The sequence below is a fragment of the Bos javanicus genome, chromosome 9 (assembly GCF_032452875.1).
Source record: "Bos javanicus breed banteng chromosome 9, ARS-OSU_banteng_1.0, whole genome shotgun sequence".
Classification (NCBI taxonomy): Eukaryota; Metazoa; Chordata; class Mammalia; order Artiodactyla; family Bovidae; genus Bos; species Bos javanicus.
Window position 1 is genome coordinate 76,932,728 of NC_083876.1, and position 19,226 is coordinate 76,951,953.

Consider the following 19,226-nt stretch of genomic DNA (forward strand, 5'->3'; position numbering starts at 1 on the left):
CATGAGCCTCCAGTGCTTTTTTATTTTCATCATTTCTTAACTGAGTTAATAGTTTATTAACTTTTTTAATGTCATCAGCCCCTTTAGGAATTTAATGAAATCTATGGAAAGTGGAGAAGGAAATGGCAACCCACTCCAGTATTCTTGCCTGGAGAATCCCAGGGACAGGGGAGCCTGGTGGGCTGCCATCTATGGGGTTGTGCAGAGTCGGACATGACTGAAGCAACTTAGCAGCAACAGCAGTATGGAAAGTGGAAGTGAAAAATAGATTCCAAGGGATTAGATCTGATAGATAAGAGTGCCTGAAGAACTATGGGTGGAGGTTGGTAACATTGTACAGGAGGCGGTGATCAAAACCATCCCCAAGAAGAAGAAATGCAAAAAGACAAAATGGTTGTCTGACAAGGCCTTACAAATAGCTGAGAAAAGAAGAGAAGCTAAAGGCAAAGGAGAAAAGGAAAGATATACCCATCTGAATGCAGAGTTTGAAAGAATAGCAAGGAGAGATGAGAAACCTTCCTCAGTGATAATTGCAAAGTAGAGGAAAACAATAGAATGGGAAAGACTAGAGACCTCTTCAAGAAAATTAGAGACACCAAGGGAGCATTTCATATAAAGATGAGCGCAATAAAGGACAGAAATGGTATGGACCTAACAGAAGCAGAAGATATTAAGAAGAGGTGGCAAGGATACACAGAAGAACTATACAAAAGAGATCTAATGACTCAGATAGCCGTGATAGTGTGATCACTCACCTAGAGCCAGACATCATCGAGTGTGAAGTCAAGTGGGCTTTAGGAAGCATTGTTTTCCTCTACGAACAAAGCTAGTGGAGGTGATAGAATTCCAGTTGAGCTATTTCAAATTCTAAAAGATGTTAAAGTGCTGTACTCTATGCCAGCAAATCTGGAAAACTCGGTAGTGGCCACAGGACTGGAAAAGGTCAGTTTTCATTCCAATCCCAAAGAAAGGCAATGCCAAAGAATGTTCAAACTACCTCACAATTGCACTCATCTCACACACTAGCAAAGTGATGCTCAAAATTCTCTAAGCCAGACTTCAACAATACACGAACCGAGTACTTCCAGATGTTCAAGCTGGATTTAGAAAAGGCAGAGGAACCAGAGATCTAATTGCCAACATCTGTTGGATCATGGAGAAAGCAAGGGAACTTCAGAAGAACATTATTTTTGCTTCATTGACTATGCTAAAGCTTTTGACTGTTTGGATCACAATAAACTGTGGAAAATTCTGAAAGAGATGGGCATACCAGACCACCTTACCTGCTTCCTGAGAAATCTGTATGCAGGTGAAGAAGCAAGAGTTAGAACTAGACATGGAACAATAGACTTGTTTCAAATTGAGAAAGGAGTACGTCAAGGCCGTATATTGTCACCTTGCTTATTTAACTTCTGTGCAAAGTACATCATGTGAAATGGCTGGGCTGGATGAAGCACAAGCTGGAATCAAGATTGCTGGGAGAAATATCAATAACCTCAGATATGCAGATGACACCCCCTTATGGCAGAAAGTAAAGAGGAACTGAAGAGCCTTTTGATGAAAGTGAAGGAGGAGAGTGAAAAAGCTGGCTTAAAACTCAACATTCAAAAAACAAAGATTATGGCATCCGGTCCTATCACTTCATGACAAATAGATGAGTAAACAATGGAAACAATGAGAGACTTTATTTTCTTGGGCTCCAAAATCACTGCAGATGGTGAGTACGGCCATGAAATTAAGACACTTGCTCCTTGGAAGAAAAGCTATGACCAACCTATACAGCATATTAAAAAGCAGAAGCATTACTTTGCCAACAAAGGTCTGTTTAGTCAAAGCTATGGTTTTTCCAGTAGTCATGTATGGATGTGAGAGTTGGACCATAAAGAAAGCTAGCACTAAAGAATTGATGCTTTTAAACTATGGTGTTGGAGAAGAAGACTCTTGAGTATCCCTTGGACTGCAAGGAGATCAAACCAGTCAATCCTGAAGGAAATCAGTCCTGAATATTCATTGAAAGGACTAATGCTGAAGCTGAAGCTCCAATACTTTGGCCGCCTGATGCAAAGAACTGACTCATTAGCAAAGACCCTGATGGTGGGAAAGATTGAAGGCAGGAATACAACAGAGGATGAGATGGTTGGATGGCATCACTGACTCAATGGACATGAGTTTGAGCAAGCTCTGGGAGTTGGTGATGGACAGAGAAGCCTGGCATGCTACAGCCCATTCGGTGGCAAAGAGTCAGACATGACTGAGCGACGGAACTGAACTGATGGGACTACACCTAAAGATGCAGTATGCATATCATTTTTTCTTTTTTTGTTAATTCTACTAAAAGTCTATAAATGAACTTCAGATAAAAATTTTTGCTCTAATATTTAACTGAATCTTAAAACTAATTTTGAAATAATATTTTTCTACTCTAATGTTTATTCCAAATTAAAACTCTGTAATTAAAAAAATATTTTTAAAATGGTTGAATCCTTTCTGGAATGGGAAAGTTGTAACTTTTAAGAAATGTTGACCTATTAAGTTTGCTTGTGAATGGTGAAATTTATCATATATGTTTGTGAAATTTTTTTTAAAAGAATGTTTTCTACACTTAAAAGAGGTTAATGCTAGTTCCTGTTCAGAAAAACAGTTCTGATGCTGATTTTGTTTTGGGAAAACAATGAATTAAATAAAATTTAAACATTATGTCCAATAATAAAATTAGCAACTTATATTTGTAAAAGTGGACTTCCCTGGTGGCTCAGTGGTAAAGAATTTGCCTACCAATGCAGGAGACATGGGTTTGATCCCTAGGTCAAGAAGATTCCCTGGAGGAGGAAATGACTACCCACAACAGTATTCTTGCCTGGAAAATCTGTGGACAGAGAAGCCTGGTGGGCTATAGCTCATGGGGTTGCAAAAGAGTCTGACATGACTTAGCGACTAAAACAACAACAAACAATACAATTTGTAAAAGACTTTTAAAAAGTTAAAAATCCTTAAAAACACATTAACTTATTTGAACTTCACAATCTTGTGACATAGGCAAGAAAAAATAGCATTTTAATAAGGGAGAAGTTAAGTGAATTGTTTACTGCTACTTGATGAGTAAGAGCATGCCCAGAATTTGAATTCAGACTTCTCATTAAAGATTGTCTTAGTTATATCATATTACATATATTCTCTTCTGAGAATATTCTATGAAATGGTATTTTCTACTCTAACATTCTGCTCTTGCATATTTGTATGAAAGTTTTTTTAAATCATTAGAAGATTTGATATTTTTATTTCAGCATAAACAACATAATATTATATTGCTAGCTCTTTTCTTTTTAAACCTCTCCATGGACTAGAAAAAGAAAATGTTCTTCCTCAGGGTGAAAATGTATCCTGGTGTTTTTTGATTCTTCCTAAAATTAATCTGCCAGATATTTAACCAATAAAATACAGCCCAGATCTCATTTGCATGTATAAATGTTTCATTACTTCATGAGATGCACTGAAATATCTTAGTGAGAGAAAAATGAACCCAAAGGAAAATTGCCTGTCAAAATAGAAAATGTCAGTATTTCATGGGAGATAAGCAATACTCACTTTATCCATTTCTTGTTTGAAAGTGGCAAACACCTCATTGCTTTTTGTCAGTGTGCTCTGAAACTCTTCAAACCTTCCAGAGTAGAGAGTAAGCTGTAAACAGGGGAAAGAGTAGGTTTGTTTTAGGCCTGCTTTCCTGTTTTAGGAATGCTTCCAAAACAAAACCACCTGTCGTTGTTTGTTATTTGAAAAGGAAAATGATTTAAGAGAATTCTCAATACAATGTTAGTGATATGTTCAATTCTTTTTACTTTGCGATCAGCCTAGGTCAGTGAGTATGACTGAGGTACTTCTTTAAAGAAAAATGACATAATAAAATATATCATCACCATTTCATTGTATCATAATTTTTACCAACAAACATTTATTGAGCTCTGACTGAACATAGCAAGGACTATTATGTACAAAAGCATTTAACCTGTATCTGCTGTTTTTGAGGGAATCCCAAAGACAACTTGATTACAGAACAGTGAACACGAAGTACCAAAGTAGTTAAGTACTGATCAGAGAATGAGATAAATGTGGCAGGTGATCATATAAGTCACATTTTTGTAGAGAAGGTGAGCCTTGGGCTTGGTCTTGAGGGAAGGGAGATATGGGCCAGATATGGACTAGGGATACTGCCATTATGTGGTTGTGCCATTATAAGCACGTGTCATTTCCCTTTTTGACATTGTGGTTTTGTGTGTTTTTGAATACAGTGTTCTAGCCAATAGTAGTTAAATGTTCCTTTTCAAGGAAATGAGTTTATTATACCAATTTTTAATAGAAATTATCATTGGAAGGACTGATGCTGAAGCTGAAGCTCCAATAGTTTGGCCACCCAATGCAAAGAACCAGCTCATTGGAAAAGACCCTGATGCTGGGGAAGATTGAAGGCAAAAGGAGAAGGCGGCAGAGAATGACATGGTTAGATAGCATCACCGAGTCAATGGACATGAATTTGAACAAACTCCTGGAGATAATGAAGGACAGGGGAGGGGCCTGGTGGGCTGCAGTCCATGGGGTCGCTAAGTCGGACACGACTGAGCAACTTCACTATCACTTTTCACTTCCATGCTTTGGAGAAGGAAATGGCAACCCACTCCAGTGTTCTTGCCTGGAGAATCCCAAGGATGGGGGAACCTGGAGGGCTGCCGTCTATGGGGTCACACAGAGTCGGACACGACTGAAGCGACTTAGCAGCAGCAGCAGAATGGTTCATTCTCACATGATTCAGAATAGCAGAGGTTTTACTGCAGTACATGGGCTTCCCTTGTGGCTCAGCTGGTAAAGAATCTGCCCGCAATGCAGGAGACCTGGGTTTGATCCCTGGGTTGGGAAGATCCCCTGGAGAAGGGAAAAGGCTACCCACTCCAGTATTCTGGCCTGGAGAATTCCATGGACTGTATGGTCCATGGGGTCGCAAAGAGCTGAGCAACTTTCACTTTACTGCAGTACACGAGAACAGTAAAATAACATAAATCCTTTCATAAGAAACAGATTTTCCAAAGAAAAATCAAAACAACAGCTCATCAGCATTTTGAAATCAGTCATTAACAATGTGAATAGGTGATAAATTTGGGGTAACTCTAGTGGCTTAAAAGTTTTCTCATGATTCCTTGCCATACAGACTGAAAAAGACTGGGTACCGTGTCATCAGGGAATTCACGGCCAGGAAAGCTTTCAGACACATAGTTCAAAGAACAACACAGTTAACCCTTGAACAAAGCAGGGGGTTAGGGGCATTGACCCTCCATGAAGTGCAAAATCTGTGTATCATATATAGTCAGCCCTCTGTATTCCCAGTTCCTCATCTCTGCAGTTCCCTATCCATAGATTCAGTCAATGTCAGATACTGCAGTACTATAGTATTTGCTATTGAAAAAAAAAATCCATACATAATCATCTTCACAGTTCAAATATGTGTTGTTCAAGGGTCAAAACTAACTCATTATGTGCAATGCACTCTTGACATATTCTGTTTAATTTAATAAATCTGTTTCATTTTCTCCACAGACAAGTGGCTAGGATTCACTAAGTTGATTTCAGGGTGCATGAATAGGTCAAGTCCCTCAGTTTGAGGATAAGCCCCTGTGGGACTGCCTGCCTGTGGGAATAACTATCCCAGCTGATCTTCACCTATCACAAAATCCATTCATTTGCATTTTGGACCCAGTCTCCTGTTAACTTCTTTTCCTTACTCTCCTCTTTCTTTGCCCAACTTTTCAGTAATTCCATTAGGATTACAGTGGTTGTATAGATGTGGTCTCCTGAGCTGGTCCTCCCACCCTCTCTTGCAGTCCTATAGCTGCAGGCTGCAGACAAGAGGGGAAGGCGGGCCGTGTGTGCTCTGTTTCACCTGCGCAGCCTTGACAGGGGACTTCCCTGGTGGCTCAGCAGTAAGAATCCGCCTGCAACGCAGGAGACGCAGGAGACATAGGTGAGATTCCTGGGTCAGGAAGATCCCCTGGAGAAGGGAATGGCAACCTACTCCAGTATTCTTGCCTGGAAAATTCCATGGACAGAGGAGCCTGGTGGGGTACAGTCCATGGGGTGGCAAAGAGTTGGACATGACTGAAGCGATTGAGCATCCATGCATGCATGCAACCTTGACAAGATCAGCGGGAGCAACCACACCCTCCCCGGCCAGCTATCTTCTTCTTTGGGCTGAGTGTTCTTTTGATGTATAAACTGGGCGGATTTTGTTTTCCTCCTCTATGTTTTCTGTGTCATGGAGATGACAGATACACCAAAGTTCGAGGGATTAGTGTCTCACTTCATCACCACTTTGGCCTTTTTCTAGTGACCCTCAACTTTCTTGTCTTTTAAATTGGGTAAAATACATATAACATTCACTGTCTTAACCATTTTAAGTGTACAGTTCAATATTGTTAAGTAAATTCACATTGTGCAAATGAATTTCCAGAAATTTTCATCATGCAAAACTGAAACTCTGTAACCCAGTAAATGATAGCTCTCCATTTCTTCCTTTCCTTCTAGTGATTTTTTTTACATCCGCTTTTCTTTCTGTTTGACCTTTTTGTCATAGGTGGCAAAATCTGTGTGAACTATACTTTTCTCAGGTAACCAACTCTGACACTCTTTACTTATATACTAACTAAAAATGTACACTTCCTGTTTCCTTTATGGATATTTGTTTGGTCGTATTTTCCTTCTCACTTTTATGTTGACATGATGAGTGTCTGATATGTCATATTCCCTCTTTCACTGTGGTATATCAGAGAAGCATGGAAAGAACATCCAGAGGTCATCCTCAAGATTCCTACCAGAGGCAGAAATAGAAACAAACTACTCTACGGTTAGTAACAACAACTCCTGCTCCAATATTTCACTTTTAAATGGGCTAGGTGGCACATGCATTCTTTTAACTGAGCACAGATTTTGATTCCAACATCACAAGAGAAGACTCTACACATGGACATCATCAGATGGTCAATACTGAAATCAAATTGATTATATTTTGCAGCCAAAGATGGAGAAGCTCTATACAGTCAGCAAAAACAAGACTGGGAGCTGACTGTGGCTCAGATAATGAACTACTTATTGCCAAATTCAGACTTGAAGAAAGTAGGGAAAACCACTAGACCCTTCAGGTATGACCTAAATCAAATCCCTTACGATTATACAGTGGAAGTGAGAAATAGATTCAAGGGATTAAATTGGATAGACAGAGTGCCTGAAGCACTATGGACAGAGGTTCGTGACATTGTACACGAGGCAGTGATCAAGACCATCCGCAAGAAAAAGAAATGCAAAAAGACAAAATGGCTGTCTGAGAAGGCCTTACAAATAGCTGAGAAGAGAGGAGAAACTAAAGGCAAAGGATAAAAGGAAAGATATAACCAGCTGAATGCACAGTTTGAAAGAACAGTAAGGAGAGATAAGAAAGCCTTCCTCAGTGATCAGTACAAAGAAATAGAGGAAAACAATAGAATGGGAAAGGCTAGAGATCTCTTCAAGAAAATTAGAGACATTTCACGTAAAGATGGGCACAATAAAGGACAGAAATGGTAAGGACCTAACAGAAGTAGAAGATATTATGAAAAGATGGCTACGATACACAGAAGAACTATACAAAAGAGATCTTGCTGCTGCTGCTAAGTCGCTTCAGTCATGTCTGACTCTGTGCAACCCCAATGACTCAGAAAGTCATGATGGTGTGATTACTCACCTAGAGCCAGACATCCTGGAATGCGAAGTCAAGTGCGCTCTAGGAAGCATCACTACAAACAAAGCTAGTGGAGGTGATGGAATTCCAGTTGAGCTATTTCAAATCCTAAAAGATGATGCTGTGATAGTGCTGCACTCAATATGCCAGCAAATTTGGAAAATTCAGCAGTGGCCACAGGACTGGAAAAGGTCAGTTTTCATTCCAATCCCAAAGAAAGGCAATGCCAAAGAATGTTCAAACTACTGCCACAATTGCCTTCATCTCACACACTAGCCAAGTAATGCTCAAAATTCTCCAAGCCAGCCTTCAGCAATACGTGAACTGTGAACTTCCAGATGTTCAAGCTGGATTTAGAAAAGACAGAGGAACCAGAGATCAAATTGTCAACATCTGCTGGATCATGGAAAAAGCAAGTGAGTTCCAGAAAAAGATCTTCTTCTGCTTTATTGACTATGCCAAAGCCTTTGACTGTGTGGGTCACAACAAACTGTGGAAAATTCTTAAGGAGATGTGAATCCCAGACCACCTGATTTGCCTCTTGAGAAATCTGTATGCAGGTGAAGAAGCAACAGTTAGAACTGGACATGGAACAACAGACTGGTTGCAAATAGGAAAAGGAGTATGTCAAGGCTGTATATTGTCACCCTGCTTATTTAACTTCTATGCAGAGTCCTGTATATTGTCATTTGCTTATTTAACTTCTATGCAGAGTACTCATGTGAAATGCTGGGCTGGATGAAGCACAAGCTGGAATCAAGATTGCTGGGAGAAATATCAATAACCTCAGATATGCAGATGACACCATCCTTACGGCAGAAAGTGAAGAACTAAAGAGCCTCTTAATGAAAGTGAAAAAGGAGAGTGAAAAAATTGGCTTAAAATTCAACATTCAGAAAACTAAGATCATGGCATCCAGTCCTATCACTTCATGGTACATAGATGGGGAAACAATGGAAGCAGTGAGAGGCTTTACAAAATCACTGCAGATGGTAAGTGCAGCCATGAAATTAAAAGACATTTGCTCCTTGGAAGAAAAGCTATGACAAACCTAGACAGCATATTAAAAAGCAGACATTACTTTACCAACAAAGGTCCGTGTAGTCAAGGCTATGGTTTTTCCAGTAGTCATGTATGGATGTGAGCATTGGAGTATAAAGAAAGCTGAGTGCCGAAGAATTTATGCTTTGGAACCGTGGTGTTGGAGAAGACTCTTGAGAGTCCCTTGGACAGCAAGGAGATCAAACCAGTCAATCCTGAAGGAAATCAGTCCAGAATATTCATTGGAAGGACAGATGCTGAAGCTGAACCTCCAATACTTTGGCCATTTAATGCCAATGACTCATTAGAAAAGACCCTGATGCTTGGAAAGATTGAAGGCGGGAGGAGAAGGGGACAGCAGAGGATGAGATGTTTGGATGGCATCACCCATGTGATGGTCATGAGTTTGAGTAGACTCCGGAAATTGGTGATGGACAGGGAGCTTGGTGTGCTACAGTCCATGGGGTCACAAAGAGTCAGACACGACTGAGCGACTGAACTGAACTGACTGAAATTTTAATTACAAATGTTCATAGCATATATGAAACAAAGTTGTCTAGGAATTGTCTTAGCTAACTTAGGTTATTTGGCTTGGAAAGTAATCCAATTATTATTATAGTTGTAGAGAAATCTCCTCTCATCTTAAATAGATACAGTGAGGTCTTCTGAGATTAAAGACTGTGATTACCTGTCTTTAAGAGTTGACTCACTGATCTTTCCCCTTGGATAGTATTTTATGTCTGCAATGCTGTGCTGTGTTGATATTGCTGACTTTCCACATCTACTACCATCTTCAGCCTTATTGATCCAATGAACACTCTATTTGTAGCCACAGTTGTATTCCATTGATCATCTCTGACATTTACTCTATTGCCTTGGTTTGTATAATTGAAAGTCAGACGTCTCTTCCCTAAGTGAGAATCATGCCCCAGACTGGCAAGCTATTGTTTTAGGACTGAAAAGTGACTTCCAGCTAGGAAAACACAATCTGTCCTTTATATTGTCTTTGCTCAGACCATAGAAATGGGGACTAAGACGTCTTCCTCCTACTAACGCACTCTTTTAATTGTCAAACCAAAGGACGTGTTTGAGTGCTTTGCAAAATCATCTGTGATAGACTTTGTTTAAGCTGGCTTGAAACTCAACATTCCAAAAACTAAGATCATGGCGTCCCGTCCCATCACTTCATAGCAAATAGAATGGGAAAAAGTGGAATCAATGGTAGATTTTATTTTCTTGGCTCCAAAATCGCTGCAGATGGTGACTCCAGGGATGAAATTAAAGGATGCTTGCTCCTTGGAAGCAGAGATATCACTTTGCTGACAAAGGTCCATCTAATCAAAGCTATTGTTTTTCCAGTAGTCATGTATGGATGTGAGAGTTGGACCATAAAGAAGGCTGCATGCATGCATGGATGTGTGTGAGCTCAGTCGTGTCCAATTCTTTGTGACCCCATAGACTGTAGCCTGTCAGGCTCCTCTGTCCATGGAATTTTCCAGGCAAGAATACTGGAATGGGTTGCCATTTCCTCTTCCAGGGGATCTTCCCAACCCAGGGATGGAACCCGTGTCTCTTGCATCTTCTACATTAGCAGGTAGTTCTTTACCACTGTGCCACCTGGCAAGCCCATAGAAGAGTGCTGAAGAATTGATGCTTTGAAACTGTGGTTCTGGAGCAGACTCTTCAGAGTTCCTTGGACAGCAAGAAGACAAAACTAGTCAATCCTAAAGGAAATCCATCCTGAATATTCATTGGAATGACTGATGCTGAAGCTGGAGCTCTAGTACTTTGGCCACCTGATGTGAAGAGCCAACTTATTGGAAAAGACCCTTATGCTGGGAAAGATTGAGGACAAGAGGAGAAGGGGATGACAGAGGATGGGATGGTTGTATCGCATCGTGGACTCAACGGACATGAGTTTGAGCAAACTCCGGGAGATTGTGAAGGACAGGGAACCTTGGGGTGCTGCAGTTCATGAGGTGGCAAAGAATTGGACATGACTTAGTGACTGAAAAACAACAGACTTTGTTTTTCAAGGTTTAAACTTTAAAAAAATATAGTGTTGATACTTTTCAATAGAAGCTTGTTTAAGCATTATTACATGTAGAGATTCAGGGCCTCCATATTCTTCTTGATGTTTAAGTAATTATTGAAGTTGTGAAAATGCCTTGAAGACAAAAGAGATAGACAAGAGAGGGTCCTTGCAGAGAGAGCCAAGCACCATGGAAAGCAAAGTGATGAAGGAGGCAGGGTTAACTCAGTTTAGTACCATGCTTCTACAGCCCTGGAAATTCTCTGTGTTCATGAACTAGAGCTGAACAGGGTCCTGAGATCATCTTTTCCAGTGGTTCTGAAGCTTTTTGGCAACTAAAGAACTTCTTTGTCTCATCTATCACTAGGTGTGTCCTTAGCCATAAGATAAGAAAGCCTTCCTCAGCGATCAATGCAAAGAAATAGAGGAAAACAACAGAATAGGAAAGACTAGAGATCTCTTCAAGAAAATCAGAGATACCAAGGGAACATTTCATGCAAAGATGGGCTCAATAAAGGACAGAAATGGTATGGACCTAACAGAAGCAGAAGATGTTAAGAAGAGGTGGCAAGAATACACAGAAGAACTGTACAAAAAAGATCTTCATGACCCAGATAATCACTATGGTGTGATCACTCACCTAGAGCCATACATCCTGGAATGCGAAGTCAAGTAAGCCTTAGAAAGCATCACTACGAACAAAGCTAGTGGAGGTGATGGAATTCCAGTGGAGCTCTTTCAGATCCTGAAAGATGATGCTGTGAAAGTGCTGCACTCAATATGCCAGCAAATTTGGAAAACTCAGCAGTGGCCACAGGACTGGAAAAGGTCAGTTTTCATTCCAATCCCAAAGAAAGGCAATGCCAAAGAATGCTCAAATTACTGCACAATTGCACTCATCTCACAGGCTAGTAAAGTAATGCTCAAAATTCTCCAAGCCTGGCTTTAGCAATATGTGAACTGTGAACTTCCAGATGTTCAAGCTGGTTTTAGAAAAGGCAGAAGAACCAGAGATCAAATTGCCAACATCCACTGGATCATGGAAAAAGCAAGAGAGTTCCAGAAAAACATCATTTCTGCTGTATTGACTATGCCAAAGCCTTTGGCTGTGTGGATCACAATAAACTGTGGAAAATTCTGAAAGAGATGGGAATACCAGACCACCTGATCTACCTCTTGAGAAACCTATATGCATGTCAGGAAGCAACAGTTAGAACTGGACATGGAACAACAGATTGGTTCCAAATAGGAAAAGGAGTACATCAAGGCTGTATACTGTCACCCTGCTTATTTAACTTATATGCAGAGCATCATGACAAATGCTGGGCTGGAAGAAGCACAAGCTGGAATCAAGATTGCCAGAAGAAATATCAATAACCTCAGATATGCAGATGACACCACCCTTATGGCAGAAAGTGAAGAGGAACTAAAAAGCCTCTTGATGAAAGTGAAAGTGGAGAGTGAAAAAGTTGGCTTAAAGTTCAACATTCAGAAAACGAAGATCATGGCATCCGGTCCCATCACTTCGTGCCGAATAGATGGGGAAACAGTGGAAACGGTGTCAGACTTTTTTTGGGGGGGCTCCAAAATCACTGCAGATGGTGACTGCAGCCATGAAAGTAAAAGATGCTTACTCCTTGGCAGGAAAGTTATGACCAACCTAGATAGTGTATTCAAAAGCAGAGATATTACTTTGCCAACAAAGGTCCGTCTAGTCATGGCTATGGTTTTTCTAGTGGTCATGTATGGATGTGAGAGTTGGACTGTGAAGAAGGCTGAGTGCTGAAGAATTGATGCTTTTGAACTGTGGTGTTGGAGAAGACTCTTGAGAGTCCCTTGGACTGCAAGGAGATCCAACCAGTCCATTCTAAAGGAGAGCAGTCCTGGGTGTTCATTGGACGGACTGATGCTGAAGCTGAAACTCCAATACTTTGGCCACCTCATGCAAAGAGTTGATTCATCAGAAAAGACCCTGATGCTGGGAGGGATTGGGGGCAGGAGGAGAAGGAGACGACAGAGGATGAGATGGCTGGATGGCATTACCGACTCGATGCACATGAGTTTGGGTGAACTCCGGGAGTTGGTGACGGACAGGGAGGCCTGGTGTGCTGTGATTCACAGGGTCGCAAAGAATCGGACACGACGGAGTGACTGAACTGAACTGGACTGAGCCCACAAGATAACACTAGTATTAACTCATACACTAACTAGTCGTTAGCATTTTAATTAATATCATTGTTATCATTAGATTGTGAGTTTAATTAGGCAGGCATTTTTGGTTCTTTTATTGAGTAGTATATCTCTAACATGTAGAGCCATGTCAAGCACTTAGATGCTCAGTAAATATTAGTTGAATTAATTATGCTTATTATGGGGCAGACACTGAATTAAGTGCTTTGCATGCATAACCTGAAAACAAACTGCATATATTACATAGACTTATTTTCCTTTTATAAACTGAATCAACTATACGAATAGCTACCATCCATGCTGCTAAGCGAAGCTGTTATATTGTCAAAAACAACTACATTTTACACAGCAGCTGCTGCCTCATATGCTGTTATGTTTTGGAAATACTGAAAAGTAATAGGCTTCCAAGAGGTCAAAGGACTCCAGCTTGGGATCTTAGATACATTGCAGCATCCTTGTTTTACATACCAGGAAGTTTAGGTCCAGGGAGGTTTAGGTGAATTGTACAGAATCAGACAGCTTCTCAGCAGAAGAGCCATCTGGTCCCTGGACTCAGCCCAGTTTTGAGGATTGAACAAGGAACACTGGCAAGTCTAGACCTTGGTTCCTTCTTTTTCAAACTTGAGGGAGTGGGAAATTAAATCATACCTTTCAGGTTATTAAAGGCCTGTTTTCTGATATCTGCTGAATGAAGCACTCTCTAGCCCAGAGTCTCATGGTATTAATGTATTCTTCATTTAGCATAGAAGAGTAGAGATTGCTTATAACAGATGTTGTGAACACTGAATAGCTTCAAGTACTGTCTGCTGTATACTTCAAGGCTTTGTGCTGTGAATGGGACAGAGATAGAGCCAGAAGCCCTGACTTGATGCTCTGGATTCTCCCCTCCTACCAACCCCTGCCCCCCTACAGTCAGGTCACACCTCCTTCCCCCTGCCTACTTCTGGCTCGGGAACTGTCTCTGCCTGCCACCCACCCCACACCGTGAAATGATGTGCTCTGTGACTGCCTAAAGGGTGATCTTGAGTTTGTAACTTTATAGTTTAATCTTTTAATTCTGAGTCCTTTGAATCTATTAATAGTGAAAAAATATATTTTTCAAATTTCTGTGTAATTAATATTTTAAAACTGTTTGGTATATTAGTGGGGAAACAAGTCATCATTGTGTTTGGTAAACACATTGGAAAAGTGTTCTTTAGGAAGGTTAGAAATCAAAATGTTATCTTTGTTTTTGTCTATGCAGTGATGTAATTTGTGATTTTGCTTCTTTTAAATTAAAAAAAATGTACAAATATTCATTGAACTTGTTCATTCATACAATGAATAATTTTTTAATATTTACAATGGACAAGTATTCAGCAGTCAGAACATTAACATTTATAAGTGAAATATTCAAATCTTAAATTAATGCTGCCCAGTTTTGGAAGGCTTCTGATTTTCTCGCTTTTGGTGAATTTTCACTGTGTGATTTTATAGTCCCTTTAGCAAGTGGGCATTTCTCCCAGCTGGGGAACTAGGACTCTGTGGCCTAGCCTGTGGCACGATGAGCAGAGCCCCAAGGGCCCCAGAAAGATGGGAGAAGTCTGGCTTTCCTCCAGAGCCAGCTGTTGCATAACCTTTATTTTTGAGCCTGCAATACGAATTCCTATAGTCTAATCAAAATACACTCATAACAACATGAAACCAAATAAAAATGATTTCTAACTTGTCCACCATTTCTAATCATTCAGCACTGGCAAGGCCAGCACGACTCTGTTTTGCTGACTCTATTTTTCTAATTTCCTTTTATTGTGAATAATACCAAACAAGTAAGGACATTTTCAGTATTGGGAATTATAGATGGTGCATTTGAACAGGTTCCATCAATCCTTACCTTCACAGGTTAATGGGGGAGGAGGGAGAGAGGACCTGTGAACAGATGGGTGAGGACCTGGCCACCAGCCTATCCTGGTTGACCCTCATTTGTATGTCAGCAGACCTTTTGACCAGAAGTTGTTGGTGCAGAGCATTTATTTTTCTTAGATATAACATTGTGCCTTTATTTTTACTTAAAAATAGTAAATATGAAGTTATTCTTCATTTCTAACTCCTGCCCCCACTTCCCCTCCCACGTGGAAGGCCTTGTGTGGACTCCCTTTGGTTCACAGCAAGGAAGACACACTGCATGCACTGTTGTACCCCTACTTCACCTGAGCCTGCAGGACTGTCTCTTGTTCCTTCAGCACTTTAGCCTGAAGTTTCCACTCTGCTGCCTGGTTCAGCAGCTGTAAGGAGAGAGAACGCATGGAAAGATCGTCAAATTGTCTTTTAAATTACCGTTTATTGTGACTCCTGTGTAAACTTAATTGCTTGCTAAATAATCTTCTTAAGTAATTTTTGGGGAACTTTATAATCTCAGAAAACTAACAAAACAACTAGTTTTAAAGGTCTTATTCTCAGCTAAAAATTAGTGATTCTAATGGGAAGAAAAAAGAGGAAAGAAAGTCTCCAACTCAAGCATGAATCACACAAAATTCTGGACCCCTCTGTAGCAATTCTGCCCAGCTATCATTCAACCTCTGCTTGAACATTTTCAGATTATCCTTACCTGGGGCATTGTTGTGAGCAACTGTTCCTTTGTATTAAACCTAACTGTTCAAGCAGTTAGTTATTGTTTTTTTAAAAAAAACAATAGTGCTAGAACTGGAAGACCTAAGATATTTAATTTGTAAAGCAGCTTGATTGGATAATCCTGTTGAGTTTTACAACTTTCTTCCAGTCTTCTATATCTGCTTGCATCCAACTTGACAATTTTTTTTTTTCTATTTGCCTACATCTAGGCTTTCAAAGCATTAAAGCATAGTTTTTATAGAAACAACTTTTTGACACTTATTTCATGAGTTTATATATTATTCTGTTGATTCACATAATGCAAAACCAAGGATAACTGGGAAAAGAGTTGGGAGCAAAGATCTGACTCTTGGTCTTAGCTTAGGCAACCATCTTCAGATACTGCAGATGGCTAACTCACCCCAGGATCCAACATGCTGTGGGCCTCTGTCAGTATGCTTACAGAGAATGGTGAACGTCATGGATAACCCAGTCAGTCAGTCAGGTGGCTGTCAGTTAAGAAGTTTCTATTTTATTTCAAGATAGGCTGATAGAAGTTTTTTCCTTTTTGTTAATCCATATATTTTAAAAAATGTCCATTTTTGTTTTTGGAACCAAAAATAATAAAATCATTATTTTTAAAAACTTGGAGGCATCTTTTCCCTTATCCGAGTTAGTCCTGACCTCTCCATTTATAAAAGGGGGTTATGGTATGGACCTAACAGAAGCAGAAGATATTAAGAAGAGATGGCAAGAATACACAGAAGAACTGTACAAAAAAGATCTTCATGACCCAGATAATCATGATGGTGTGATCACTGACCTAGAGCCAGGCATCCTGGAATGTGAAGTCAAGTGGGCCTTAGAAAGCATCACTATGAACAAAGCTAGTGGAGGTGATGGAATTCCAGTTGAGCTATTTCAAATCCTGAAAGATGATGCTGTGAAAGTGCTGCACTCAATATGCCAGCAAATTTGGAAAACTCAGCAGTGGCCACAGGACTGGAAAAGGTCAGTTTTCATTCCAATCCCAAAGAAAGGCAATGCCAAAGAAAGCTCAAACTACTGCGCAATTGTACTCATCTCACAGGCTAGTAAAGTAATGCTCAAAATTCGCCAAGCCAGGCTTCAGCAATATGTGAACCGTGACCTTCCAGATGTTCAAGCTGGTTTTAGAAAAGGCAAAGGAACCAGAGATCAAATTGCCAACATCCACTGGATCATGGAAAAAGCAAGACAGTTCCAGAAAAGCATCTATTTCTGCTTTATTGACTATGCCAAAGCCTTTGACTGTGTGGATTACAATAAACTGTGGAAAATTCTGAAAGAGATGGGAATACCAGACCACCTGATCTGCCTCTTGCGAAATTTGTATGCATGTCAGGAAGCAACAGTTAGAACTGGACATGGAACAACAGACTGGTTCCAAATAGGAAAAGGAGTTCGTCAAGGCTGTATATTGTCACCCTGCTTATATGCGGAGTACATCATGAGAAACGCTGGGCAGGAAGAAGTACAAGCTGGAATGAAGATTGCCGGGAGAAATACCAATAACCTCAGATATGCAGATGACACCATCCTTATGGCAGAAAGTGAAGAAGAACTAATGAGCTTCTTGAAAGTGAAAGAGGAGAGTGAAAATGTTGGCTTTAAGCTCAACATTCAGAAAATGAAGATCATGGCATCCAGTCCCATCACTTCATGGGAAATAGATGGGGAAACAGTGGAAACAGTGTCAGACTTTATTTTTGGGGCTCCAAAATCACTGCAGATGGTGATTGCAGCCATGAAATTAAAAGATGCTTACTCCTTGGCAGGAAAGTTATGACTAAACTAGATAGCATATTAAAAAACAGAGATATTACTTTGTCAACAAAGGTTCGTCTAGTCAAGGCTATGGTTTTTCCGGTAGTCATGTATGGATGTGAGTTGGACTATAAAGAAAGCTGAGTGCTGAAGAATTGATGTTTTTGAACTGTGGTGTTGGAGAAGACTCTTGAGAGTCCCTTGGACTATAGGGAGATCCAACCAGTCCATCCTAAGGGAGATCAGTCCTAGGTGTTCATTGGAAGGACTGATGTTGAAGCTGAAATTCCAATACTTTGGCCACCAGATGCGAAGAACTGACTCATTTGAAAAGACCCTAATGCTGGGAAAGATTGAGGGCAGGAGGAGAAGGGGATGACAGAGGATGAGATGGTTGGATAAGCATCACTGACTCAATGGACATGAGTTTGGGTAAACTCCAGGAGTTAGTGATGGGAGGCCTGGCACGCTGCAGTTCATGGGGTCGCAAAGAGTCAGACACGACTGAACTGAACTGAACCTTTCTGTGACTTATATCTGCTGTTCTGCTAAATTGCTGCAGGAAAAGAGGGCATCATTTTAGTTTCTTGGTAAGATCGAGTTACTCCATGTCTGTCCCCTAGTCTCTCTCACAAGAATCTTTGCCTGATTGTTCCTCTGTTGTGCCTCATATATTAAATCCAAAGGTACTGATGTTCTATAGGAAGCATAGTTTACCTGAGGATAATTACCTCTAAATAATAAATAAATGCTTTATTTCTTACTTTGAGAGCTAGATTGTAAATGGATTTAATAAATTAATCTTTAAGAGCACATGGAGATTTGATTGTAATTATGCAGTGCCCACCAGGTTATATTTTCCAAAATCCATTCTTTTGTTGTCATGTTTGAAAACCAAAGTTTAAAAAAAATTACTATTCTGACAAACTGAAGTGATTCCAGTCTGATTTTAGGTAAATGCAAAGCTTGTGATCAGTTGTTAAATGGCCAAATCTGAATGACTGGTTGGTTGTCTCTCCCCAGCAGCAGATACATGCTTTAACTCATGCCTCTGAAACACACCTCTGAGTGTGATGTACTATCACAGAGCTTGGGATCTGGGGACAGATGTACTGGAGATGTGGCCAGCATACCCCGGTCACTTAGCAGTGTGTGACCTTAAGCAAGTCACATATCCTTTTATGGGCCTCAATTCTCTCATCTGTTTTGGAGTGTTTAGGGTTAATAAGATATCAGTAAAAGATACCACTTGGTTTCTTAAACCAAAACTCAGGAGTCATCCTTGATTCTTCTGTTTCTTCACTGTCACCATCTTCCAGTTCAAAGCATGGCTTGTTGGTTTTATGTTAAAAACTTAACTTTTATCCATGTCCAGCTCTTCTTCTCCACTGCCACTTCCCCAGTCAAAGCCATCATCAGATCTTGCCCAGATTGCTGCCTAGCTGTCTTGCCCTTCTCTAGTTCACTTTCTACCTATCAGCCAAAGTCACTTTTTACAGATGCAAAGCAGATCCTGTCACTTCCTTTGCTAAAACTACCCAGTACTTTCCCATTATATTTAGAATAAAATTCAAACTATATGTCAAGCAATACAGTTTGCCCCTTGCTTACCTCTACAGTTTCATTTTGAAATTTTCTCCCATTGGGGCACCTACTCTTGCTACCCTGACCTCCTATTTCTGGAGGATGTCAAGCTGGTTCCAGCATTAGGACCTTTGTCTCTGCTACAGACACTGCTGCTGGGGCCCTCGTCTCTGACTCCCTGATCATCAGGAAGGGAGCAACTCAAGCATCCTCCGCTCCAGGAGGCCC

The 19,226-nt window shown here is 40.4% G+C and overlaps 1 protein-coding gene across 3 annotated transcripts in view; it reads right to left on the reverse strand.

The window, feature by feature from the left end:
• The window catches only part of TXLNB (taxilin beta), a 56,464-nt gene that overhangs the window by 5,723 nt on the left and 31,515 nt on the right, over positions 1-19,226 (reverse strand). For 2 of the 3 annotated variants that reach the window (XM_061428141.1, XM_061428139.1), the window contains 2 exons: positions 15,209-15,283; positions 3,586-3,678 (listed from right to left, as the gene is read on the reverse strand). In XM_061428141.1, the coding sequence (XP_061284125.1) occupies positions 3,586-3,678; positions 15,209-15,283 (168 nt within the window). The remainder of the gene's footprint in view (positions 1-3,585; positions 3,679-15,208; positions 15,284-19,226) is intronic. The other variant, XM_061428140.1, reaches the window with a different exon arrangement.